The sequence below is a fragment of the Perca fluviatilis genome, chromosome 22 (assembly GCF_010015445.1).
Source record: "Perca fluviatilis chromosome 22, GENO_Pfluv_1.0, whole genome shotgun sequence".
In the NCBI taxonomy this organism is placed as follows: domain Eukaryota; kingdom Metazoa; phylum Chordata; class Actinopteri; order Perciformes; family Percidae; genus Perca; species Perca fluviatilis.
This window is the reverse complement of record NC_053133.1, coordinates 11,688,907-11,701,745: the sequence shown is the minus strand read 5'-3', so window position 1 is coordinate 11,701,745 and position 12,839 is coordinate 11,688,907. Positions and strand designations below refer to the sequence as shown.

General features: G+C 39.8%; 1 protein-coding gene across 4 annotated transcripts in view; it reads right to left on the bottom strand.

The window, feature by feature from the left end:
• ctnnd2a (catenin (cadherin-associated protein), delta 2a) overlaps positions 1-12,839 on the bottom strand; it is a 283,909-nt gene that overhangs the window by 77,640 nt on the left and 193,430 nt on the right. For all 4 annotated transcript variants that reach the window (XM_039790447.1, XM_039790449.1, XM_039790450.1 and 1 more), the window contains exon 14: positions 2,135-2,348. In XM_039790447.1, the coding sequence (XP_039646381.1) occupies positions 2,135-2,348 (214 nt within the window). The remainder of the gene's footprint in view (positions 1-2,134; positions 2,349-12,839) is intronic.

Here is a 12,839-nt window from a genome sequence, read left to right as displayed (position 1 = left end):
CAAAGTATGAGATTTCACAGCAAGTGAGGTGTGCGATGCATTTCTATCGGCTCGTGCAGCCAGGGGGGCAAAATGAGAGGGTTAAGAAAGAGGGTGATTCACACAGAGACTGCAACGAAAATGTCTAACTGGAGAGATGACGAGATTCGAGAACTTCTGTCGCTAAGGGCGGATGCTGAAATCCAGACAAGGTTGTTCATGACTAAATTACGAACCGGCTCACTCTACCCAGGCGCCACCCCTCGTCTAAACCAAACAGAGTATTTCCAGTAAGAATGCGTCTGAGATGGACAATCTCCTGATGTGTGCTACATGTGAGAAAGGGAAACTTTAGACTTTGTCAGGACCTGATTCGTCGGACATAGTCTGGAGTTCATATGCGAAAACAGCTTAAGACACTCATAATGATGTGCTGAATATCATTAGTATTAGGGGTTTTAACCTTTATAGACTGAATCCTGTGGCACATACTGTATGCACACACCCACCCACACACACACACACACACACACACACACACACACACACACACACACACACACACACACACACACACACACACACACACACACACACACACACACACACACACACACACACACACACACACTCATCATTATTACCTGTCCTGAGGCTGTAGAACCAATGTCATGCTGGGAAATAACTGTAGCTGCACATTTAGATTATATATATGCTTGAGGTGGTGTATGTGCGTGAGCATCAGTGTGTCTGTGTTAAGCAGAGAGTGCAGAGTGCATGTGTTAGTGTTTGCTGCAGCACAAAAAGGGTATCTAGTAGAATATTACATTTTAGTGGGAGGCATTCTGCAAAATATTTCAGGAGGATTGGAGATACAATTATGCCAGCTTGTGTAATGTATGTTTGCTGAGATGGGTGTTCAAATGTAATTCATACATCTTTTGTCTACACGGATTTGTGTGCATCTCCACAAAAGATACTGTAAATCTGAGTGTGTTTGCATGTGCCTCTCTAAGTTTGTGTGTGTGGGCGTGTGCCCTGCTGTACAGTACAGTATGTGTGAGTCTCCAGTGCACTGGCTAACTTGTACTGCTCATGCCCTCTAGGTCAAAATAAAATTGACCAGTAATTGTAAAACACCACACTTGCTGGTAGAGACTTCAATCCTAGCTGGACACACACACATTTTTTGTGACAGTATGCAGGCACCCACGCAAGAAACAGAGTCAAACTTATACTGCATAACAAATCAACCAGTTGAAAAGAGAGGACACATAACAAAACACAAATTCTGTTTAAAGATAAATTATTTGCTGCCTCGCTGCTTTATCTGCATTCTTTCCAGATGTTTCTGCATGCCTTAGAGTCCTATTAGACTTTTGAGGAGAACTGTAATTGATTAAAAAACATCAGGTGCAACGTTACATTGTTTGGCATCTGAAGGAGCCCAAGATGAACAGCTTTGGTTTCTTCATCCTGAATAAGTAACGTTATTATAATTCTTTCAGTGAAAATAAAAAAAACATATTCTCCAACAAGTAAATCACTTGGTCAAAACAACTGCTGGCACTGTCAAGGCTAAACAAAACTAGAATACAGTGATGCTAATGTATATTTAAAAGTGTGTGTGTGTGTGTGTGTGTTTTTGTTTCTTGGAATGTGTGCATGCCTCCTATATGTGTGAGTCATAACTATGTATCAGAGTATTAAATGTTTCAAATCTAGATCATTCAAAAATGTCAGAGGAGTAATCAGTCCCACAGTCGCCTACAAAATTCACTGAAGTACAGTATAACAACAATTGGATAAACAAATTTAACAATCGAACAACAAATAAGCTAAAAATATATATATATAAAGACAGAAACTGAATTTTTCTTTTTCTTTCTTCTCTGTCTGAAACTGACCCAGATTTGGTGTTGCGTACAGCAGCATTTCCACATATCAAATTCTATTCAGTCATTTACACACACACACACACACACACACACACACACACACACACACACACACACACACACACACACACACACACACACAATTATAACTTCTCCTGAGGCCACAGAAGTGGAGTCTTGCTGGAGAATAACTGCAGATACACCATGATAAATACATGCTCGAGAGGTGAGGTGTAAGTTTGCCGCAGCTAAATTACCTGTGACCAGCTCTCTGATTTCCACATCTCCGGTCTTCCTCAGCAGGCGGACCAATGCAGGAATCCCCCCGCAGTTTTTTAAGGCCACTTTGTTCTCATCGTTGGCCTTGCCGTACACCAGGTTCCTCAGGGCTCCGCAGGCGCTACGGTGAACCTCACTCATCCTGTGGTCCAGCAGGTCCACCAGCAGCTGGATGCCTCCCTGTCTGCGGATCTGAGGATCAAAGAAAGCGTATCAATGAAAAATGTACTTGTGCATTTCACGTAAATGAATTATGTATAACAGCAACAAAATCATCATAGACTCACACAGTAAACACTCATACACAGAAACTTCAAAAAGTCTCTGTGATTAACATCCGTCACCTGATCAAATGTTGTTGTTCAACAGTTGTTTATGCAGGTAGCTACTTATGTGTGTACAGTATTTGTGTGTGTGTGTGTGTCCTACAGTATCTGTCGGTCCTGTCAATCAGATTAACAACCCGGTGTGTACTAATTAAAGATACTATGACACAGCTAATAACTGTGCTTTCACAAAATGACACATAATTACACTGTTGAGGGAAGAAAAGAGCTGTGACACCAGTTTAGCTTATAATCTAACAAAACATAACATAACATTTTTCTGCCTTTCTTCTTCTGTGCAGCATGTCTGTTGCTTCCTGCTTTTTTTTCCATACGTTATGTCTTTTTCTGTATGTGTCTGTCTGTCCTTTTGTCTCCATCCCGCCTAGATTTATCTTTTTCCATTATCTGGTTCACGTTTCCTCACATGATTCTGCTAACTGAAAGGTTCAATCACTATATCTAACAATGTTATACTATTCATCATATGCACCATCTATAATGGTGCGAACATGTGTATGAGTTATACAGTTTGATGGAGATGGAAAGCATAAAATGGATATTTAAAATGAGAAGTTATGTAAGAAACCAGGAGTTTATTTAAAAAATAAAAAAGAGGCATTTGTGGTCCCTACCCTAGAAAAATGTAAAAGAACTAGAGCATGCTGGTACCTTATAAAGAAATAAAACTAGTAAAGAAAAGCAAAGAAATATATAATGCACACACTGATTCTTTATGTTTTAATTCAATGCCATTTTTAAATGTTTCAGTATTGATCGTTATATACAGTATACTGTACCAGTGTTAGACAAACATCAAGATAATAAACTTAAACATGTATAAACTGAATACACAGATATATAACATTCATTTATAAAATTATAAAGGCATTGCCAGTTTAAAATAGTGCTTAAGCTTTGTCATATAACACACAAAAAATTACTTTTACATATTTGATAGCATCATTTAATCATCTATCCTTAAACAATACTGACAACATTTTAAAAGCTAATCAAGACAATATTGTTGAGTTGGTTTTACTATGCAATTGTAACATATAATCGAGGATTATGATACACTGTGGACTTAAAAGGCTTTGTAAAAGATTTGCATTAGTACAGACAGTAAACCTAGAAGCCTGTTTCCAGACAGCAGCATCTCAGATTAGCTCAGTGATACAAATATAAATGAATGAAGTGAAACTAAATGGCAAATCAGTGTGATTATCAGGCTATAAACTTAATGTTGCAGGTTTAAACTACAATATACTAGAATGAATTCTCTGCGTTACTGTATTTTTCCAAATATAAAAGTGAAGAATGGATGGAGGGACGGGTTAAGGCATGACCCACACTACTCTGCCTCTGATTAGCTTATCCTGATATTCTTACCCTAAACAATCTCACTCCTAATGCCTAAACCTAACAACCCGATCAACCAATCAGAGGCAGGTCATGTCTTCGCTTGTGTCTCCAAAACATTCATTCTGCAATCAACCATGTTGGAACCTTATTAAAATACTGAAGAGAAAGCATCATGGCTGGTATGACTCTCCAAAAAGGTCAAGAAATGTGTCAACACCCTTAATGGCAGACTCAGCAGCCTATTGAATATTTTAATATGTACTTTATGCAAGCATCTACTACACCCTCGCGTACCCTTGTTTTAAAGGTGTATGCCTGCCACCAAAAAGCAGGCACAAAAGAGTTATTTGTAAAGGTATTTCAACTAGTGGCTTCACTTTTCTGCGGAGATTTCCCTCTAATCCCATCAATCACATCTTCTATTTGCATTGTAAAGGTATTTGCTGTGTGAATAGACACAAGACACAGATGAAAAGCGAGAAATAAAAAGCCAATCAGTGCAGAGTTATGGTTATGTCCTAATTCTGTGAGACAAGGCAGTAAGGGCTGTTAGCCCAGTGGGGCTCACAATGAGGGCACTCTGGTGTTACACATTACGCCTTCCCCCTATGGTGTTACACATAATGCCTTCCCACCATGGCGCTACACATCACTTCTCCACTGCAGGCATCTTCACCGGCCTTAGGGGGCCAAGGAGCTTACAGCAAGCTGTGTTCAGTCCAATCGACAGGGGTGTAGTACTAATTACCAGAAGCAGGCTGCTGTGATCACCAGGAGACTAACACGAACATGGATAGCGCAACTAGTGTGCGTGTGTGTGAATTTGAGAGAGAGAGAAAGCCTGTCTTTCACGCTTCCACTTTTATGGAATCTCTGGAGTACTGTCTGCAACAGGCAGAGGTACTCATCCAGATAACTCCAAAAAAGTTAACAGTTAACTGCGTAATCAGGCTTTTTGAAGCCCTCTTTTATTTTTCTGCATGTTCTCCTCCAGACCTGGGACATTACGTGCCAGAAAATAATTCTTATTGTCTCTTTAATTGTGAAGCACCAGATGGGTAGTGTGTACTATGCAGACATGTTGACAGGAACAGTAAAGTGTAAAAAATAGACTTCTGAGCCTTTTCCTGTGATTATCCTTGGCACTCATTGTTCTGTCTCCTGTGGAAACCTCACACATCTGGCGTGAATAAGCCAGATAAGAAGAAGAAAAGCACACATCAGAATGAGTGTTTACAAGTGCAATTTAACTTTTGATTTATTCATAGTAAAACCATACACATGATAAATGCGGGCCAGGTAGGGAGAGAGGATGACTGTGCAACGAGTGAAAGAAAAGCATAAGAAAGTGATGGAGGGCAGGGTGAGGATGGAGGTGTTTGATGACACAGCAGGAGTTTATCGAGCAAAATGACTTTGCTTATCTATTCAATTAAAATGGATTAAGGGATGCAATGAATGGCAAACTAACCTTGCTCCATTGGCCACACAATTTCCTCAACCTGATTTGCTGCCCCTCTTATGCCCTCCAGTCCTCACCTCTGCTCCCCTTCCCCTCCATCTGCGCCACTTCCCCTCTCCCCGCACTGATCTCTGCTCATCTCCCCTCTCCTCTTTATGCTTGTGTCACAGTTAATCTGTTATTCCATAATAGCCATAGTGCTTTCACTTTGTATTGCCTCTGAGCTACCTGCAAGGCTTGCCAATACCTCTGCGCTTGTTCCTCTATGCCATGTAAAGAAGATTAGAAGTGCAGATTGATTTGTCTTTGTCTCCCACTGTTCCGCAGCGGCCACGGCTATTGGTAACCCGTAGCGACAGCATTGCCGTGGAAACAGTTAGCAGTGGTGACAGCTGGGATTGTGAGAATCAGAGGTGCTGCTGGCGTAAAAGCTGGCAGTGGGACACACGAGTGACACAAACCTGGGTTGGTATTATGTGAAGCCAAAGAAGTGCGTTTGAGTCACCACGTATGGAAAGTCAACACAAATCAGCAGCACGCCGTAGACAGTTCACTGCTTGCATGTTGGGAAAGGAGGAGACAGAGTGATGTGTCACACCTTTCACGCATGTCCACACTCAGGTAGGCACACACACATGCAAAGGCTTCTGTTTTTACCTTTCCCTTAGCCTCGGGCTAACTGCATTTTGGAGCCTTTCAACCTCTGGCTAATTGAGTTCTTGGCCCTAGGCTAACATTTCCCTCTGGAGCCTTCTAAACTGGGCCAAACATGGCATTTACCTATGGCTACCTACTATTGTTCTGAGGCAGGGACACAGCTAATTGTGCAGCAGTATCAACAGTAGGATTCACAACTGAGAAAATCTACCTTGACAAATACACTAGAGGCTGTTGTTTGAAGAGTACGGCAACAGAGAAAACAAAAAAAAAAACACTACTCTTCACAGCAGGGGATAGGGGAAGTGTTTAACAATCCCAGTATGTGAGTGGGCATGTGTCCAGTAGTTTCATACACACATATGGACATTCATTTAGAAGTAGACCCATTTCAAAAGCTATTTTTGACACCAGATTATGGAGAGGGACAGGAAATGTTGCAGTAATTTACAAACCATCCACAAACTCTCAGCGCTAGACCACACAGACCCGACAAATTTACCAAAAGGTTACCTGGAGGGTAGTTCAACCCTGAGGCAAGGGATTAAAAGTTTTGCTTAAAGGGCCGATGGCATGAAAATTTCACTTTATGAGGTTTTTTAACATTAATATGAGTTCCCCCAGCCTGCCTATGGTCCCCCAGTGGCTAGAAATAGCGATAGGTGTAAACTGAGCCCTGGGTATCCTGCTCTGCCTTTGAGAAAATGAAAGCTCAGATGGGCCGATCTGGAATCTTGCTCCTTATGAGGTCATGAGGAGCGAGGTTACCTCCCCTTTCTCTGCTTTGCCCGCCCAGAGACAACATGGCTTTCAAACGAGGAAAGTGGCAGATGGTCAAGACCACACCCCCACCCTCCACCTTGCCCCCCCCTCTCTCCTCCTCAATAGCTACAGACACAGAAATGGCACATACTACGGAAAGCTCATTGTGGGACTGGCTCTAGTGGCTGTAATTCTGCACCAAGGCTGAATTTCGGGAAAGAAACTTCAGATACAGTATTAGGGGACCACTAAGGCCTATATAAAAGCATCCAAAAAGCAGCATGTCATGGTACCTTTAAGTGACAAGAAAATTGCCAGTGCTGGAATAGGCTTTTCTCTTCCTGAAATATGCCTTTTTATTTTTATTTTTTTAATTAAAGTATTCATTGATGAACTACTCTCGCATATTGTTGACATTGGTGAGAACTGACACTGGGATAAAAAAAAACGATTTCTTTAACACTCATACAGAATTGTACACATTGATCAGAGTGGAAAATTATATATACGGTATGCACTGTGTAAAGAGGCACAGAAGCATGCAATATTATTACAGTATTTGCTCTGGATCATTCACTGTGTCTTTCTCATCTTTCATGCTGGTGTCTGTTGAACAGATAATCACAGCCTGCAGTTTGCACAGTTCACGGTCTAAAAATCTAAAACAAGATATTTTACCATATTGGGTTTACCTCATTGGTTGTCTCTAACAACAGTGAGAATATACCACAATTCTAACTGCAATAGAATCTGATCCAAGATCCCTGTATTTATACCATACTAAGTATAATAACGCAGATCTGCTGTAAAAAAAAAACAACATTTCATATCATAAAGAAGGTGGGAGGAGGAGAAATTAAGTTAAGTGATAACAAAAAATGCAGTGGGAGAGGCATAGAGCATTATATGATGTGTGAACTAAACAAAATGAATATGTGTAAGAGAGGGAGGGGGTGTGAGCACATCCCTCTCCCTTCAACTGGTCTGTTAGATAAATGGATATCGACAAGGCTACACAACATGAATTACTGTGTGTGTGTGTGTGTGTGTGTGTGTGGGGTTTTTTTTTTTTTTTGATATACCTAAAGGGGATCCATGAGCTGACATGTCAATGGGCTTGTGAGTATATGTGCGTTGTGTGTGTGTGTGTGTGTGTGTGAGTGGGGGGAGGGATGTGTCTAGAGCAGCTATAAATGATGCTGAAGATGAATTTGCCAAGCTGCCTCTGTGGTCAGCTGTAATCTGAGCCGAGGCCAGACATCCATCTGCCCTGCCTCTTTCTCTCTCTCTATACATCTGATTGGATACAGATCTAAAGGCACAAAACATAAATACATGACCTTGATGAACTACCATATTCTCCCACAAACTGTGATGAAACAGCTAGATATATACAAGCGCACACGCACGTCTGCCATCCAGAGACAAATTGCTGCTTAATCAACTTTCTCCATGCTTAAAAAAAAAACACTGACTGCAATCTTGTTACTTGATCCAAGATAACAGAAAGAAATATTTTCATTTTTTTCTCCTTTCCATCTCCATCACCTCAGTCTCTCTCTGTTCTTGTCCCTTCCCCTCTCTTTGCACCTGCAGAGTATCTCTTAAGCGACAAATAGCAGCCATGTTGTGGCTGTCTTTAGCTGCTCAGTGTATCCCCTGCCATCTGTGTTTGTCTGGCTGACTGAAAATAAGAGAAAAGTCTCTAGATCAGTGCTCATAACAAATAGCTGGCATCTAATTTCCTAATGTATGTAAAGTGAGATGGCCCATCTCATACAAGTTGTCTTTGATTGAAAATCTCCCTTTATCCCGATTCAAGAACGTGTTTAAAAAAATAACATTCAATATCTCTTGTTTTATTAGTTTATTAAAACTGTTTTTATTGGTCGGTCATTTAATGAAAGTAATAAGCCCCTCAAAGCTCTGATTAACAGCTGATTTTATAAAACAGCTAAGAGGGCTTTAAGTAAGCAGCTTTAAAAGTATTGGTAACACAGCACAGAAGAAAGAAAAATCTTGAGGTGACAATTCAATATCCTGAAAATATAGTGTTGTCAGGTAGTTTTGTCTGGCTTAAATTACCTGCCACACTTTTTTAAATTACCATCATTATTTAATTTGATTTTGTTGTAATTATTATTTTGTAAAAAGTAGCTGTCGGATGTTGAAATGTCATCTCTGGTTTTGGAATAAAAAGCATTGATGAGAAGCATTGATGGATACATAATGAATATACATATATACAGTATGAATAACCAGGGGTTACACTGGGATTTGTTATGTTATTAAACCTGTCCGTTTCTGACCCATTTTTCTCCCTACCTATCACTCTCTGCCATCTGTGCTGTCTGACTGACTGACAAGCGCGCTGAGGTTGCTTCTTCTATTTTTTCCATATTATGGCGGGTAGCAACCAACATTAAGGTGCCTTACCGCCACCTAGACTGAGGTTGCTGATCTGTTTGGTAGCTTTTAAGAAACCCATTGACAGATAAAAGGAAACCCAGTGAAAGTTCTGATGTTTGCAAACTCTTACATCAACTCATTAAGGACTACGTTCTCTACAACTACAAAGTACACAAGTGTATTAGTCATTGTTTTAATTATTATTAAAATAAAGAAAAGTGTGAAAATATATACATTGTGGAAGATATGCTAAGTCGACATAAGTAAGATGACATAGAAGAGTGTAGGCCTATGCACCGGGGCAATTTAACCCCTGTGAATAACCATCACAAGCTGTGTTTAGCGTCTGTGTTCAGTGGGTTCCTACACCAGCAAGACACACCTGTGAAATTCAAACAAGAAGGAGCAGTGGCTCTGCAGGACAAAACTGCGACTTGTGACCTCTAAAATGAAAAGCATTCCCAGGCACAGAGGATCTCCTCCTCCTTTAAAGGTCCCTTGGCATGAAAATTTCACTTTATGAGGATTTTTAACATTAATATGAGTTCCCCCAACCTGCCTATGGTCCCCAATTGGCTTGAAATGGTGATAGGTGTAAACCGAGCCCTGGGTATCCTGCTCTGTCTTTGAGAAAATGAAAGCTCAGATGAGCTGTTCTGGAATCTTGCTTGTTATGAGGTCATAAGGAGCAAGGTTACCTCTCCTTTCTCTGCTTTGCCCACCCAGAGAATTTGGCCAACCCATGAGAGAGAGACATCATGTCTTTCAAACGAGAAAAGTGGCAGTTGGTCAAGGCCACACCCCCACTCTCCACCTTTCCCCGCCCTCTCTCCTCCTCAATAGCTACAGACACAGAAATGGCATGTCATGGGACCTTTAAGAAAACATCATCTGTGTTTTTTGTGTGCGGTCTGCCAAGTTTTGTCAAAAGAAAATCAAAATGCATTAACTGTCCCTTTATTATATAATCTTCTGTGACATCTGCTTTGCTATGAATCCCTGGGTGATAAAGCTGTCATGTTATTTGCCAATGCCATGCATATTCAACTACTGCTGTCGAAGGTTATTTTTAAAACAGGCAAGCTTACAGATTTGAACACAAACACACAAACACACATACACACAACTCCGTCACTAAGCATTACTTTTATAGTGTGCAATATGTGAAATTTAACAATTTCTAGAAGGCTATGTGTGACATCCATTTCATGTCTGACACAGCCAATGTGTAATGCATGTAACACTGGGTTCAAAATGTTTAGAATAAATCATGACAACAGGAAATTTAAGGTGCAATAGAATAGTGAAGTATTACAATGGCATTTTAATGTAGCGAAATTACTACTCTGCTTTGCTCCCAAAAGTAATCAATCAGTTATAATCACTTACAACCATATTTATGATAAAAAATACCATTTTTAACCATAACTATAAACTTTCTTGGTCTGCTGATTAGAATGCTGCCTGTATCAAGCTAAGTTAAACATAGCATCCTGACAAAACCCATCATGGAAGCCAATAGGGACAAGTAATGGAAAATACTGTGAACTTGCCCAAGGAGTTATGTTAGAAATAATTGGATGCACACTTTATGTGAAGTAAACAGTAACAAGAACATCGATCTAAAAAGAATCAATTAACAGAAGGAATGTGTCCTTAGTTTTTGTAATCTTGGTAGTCTTAATCAATGGAACGTCTGTGTGACATTAAATTCTTGCTAACAGCGAGGACTGAGAAGTCAACGGGTAAAAAGAATTATTACTGAATTATCACAGAACTCCATCAAATGGAGTTCCACTTGTCCTTAGAAATTACAGCCACAGAACTGGTCACTGAAAAAAGTAAACCTTCTTTAGGTCATCTATGCCTATCCAAATTAATAAAAAATCATTGCCTGCTGGGAGCGAAGAGAGTCAAAGTCAACAATCTTTTACGTGATTGATGTTGTATTGTTCCTACCATAATGTCACTGCCTATGTTTTGCAGCCTTTTGAACAAAGACAGTCATACAGACATTTTCTCTTTAACGGTTCACTGACCAAAAGAGACATTTTAATTAATTTAGCAACCTTAACATTAAAAAAAACTACCATTCATACCACCAATGTTTATTTGGTTCTTTCTTTTTAAATTTCCTTTGAATGAAATTTAATGAATACTCACAGATATTAAGATGTTGTGAGAAAAAGACGCCAATGAGAGTCATATGTTCGAAGATGTGCTCCATCATTATTGTGATGGCTGTACAACATACACGCATCTGTGGTACGGCCTCTTAGGGGGATCAAACGTAATACAATAAAAGGTGCTGTTGAGTTTTAAAGACTCTTCAGAATTAAAGGGGAGAAAGCAGAAGAATTGTTTACACTCTCAAATGTGACAAGAATAATGTAAACGCTAAACTCTGAAGAGAAGCACTGTTATAAGCTAAAAAATAAACACTGTTGCTAACAGCTAGGGGTTCATTGCTTTGTGGGTAAAATAAATGTTCTAAAAAAATAAATAAAATATTATTATACTTATTTATCATAACAAAACAAATTCATTACTCTCATCACAGTATGAGCACAATATCTTGCTGCATTCCAACAATAGGATCTTTAACCAAACTAATATCTTGTATCTGGCTTAGTGACCGTCTGTCAAGTTTATTTTCATTAAATACTATTTAAGAAATACGGTTGAGGGCACACTTATGTGAGTCTCATTGCACATTGCATCAGAGTGCACATGCTGCATATTGTCATTGTGTACACATGTGGCAGTGTGGGCATGTAGATATATGTGTGTGCGTGGGTGTGTGAGGGTGTGTGAAAGTGTGTGTGTGTGTGTGTGTGTGTGTGTGTGTGTGTGTGTGTGTGTGTGTGTGTAACGCCTGCTTTTATTTGATGTGATGCGAAGCGTAAATTTTGGCTGGTTGATATCTCTTCCAGATTTAATTTGTGTAAACAGTGTTTAGCAGCGCCTTGGGCCCTGAACGAGACAATCAAACAGACTGATGAAGGCATGCCAAAGCATCCACAGTTGCTATTTTCTCCATTGTCGGACACCTCCATTCAAGCAATAATTACACCCATTACAAAAGACACAAACACTTAGGTTTCTTACCGAGCTACGTGGCTGAGCGGGTGGGAGTGGAGTGATGTGATGCTGTTGTATGTAATGTGTATTGTGTACGTAAGTGTAATTGCATTTTTGTATCTGCATATGTGTGTGTATTTGTTTGTGTGGGAGGGTAAGTGGGTCGGTATGAATGAATATTGTGTCTTGAATACAAGTGTCATGTGTTTAATTGGCTGCATTTGCATAGAGATAATATTAATTGCCTATATATTTATATGAATTTTTCTGCGTTTTTTCCCAGTTTGCATTTTAAGCTTTTTGGATGATGTTTTAAGTGTGTGTGTGTTTTTCTAAGTGTGCACATCATGCTATGGGTTCCTTTGTATTTCTGTGTGAATGAGCATTTAAGCAAAGTGACATCGCATTGAGGTTGCAGTAGCAGCTATTTGCATTTCTACTGAAATTAATTTCATAAAGAAAAAACAATTGTCAAGGCTTTTTTTTCCGAGTTCCAAAGGGACGTACCTCCAAAATTGCTTTTGAGAGACAAACCCGTGACTTTGGGACTAAGTGAACTTCGCTGCCACTATAGATACTACTCAACAGAAGGCACAGCTTAGGGATGGAGACTGCAGCAAG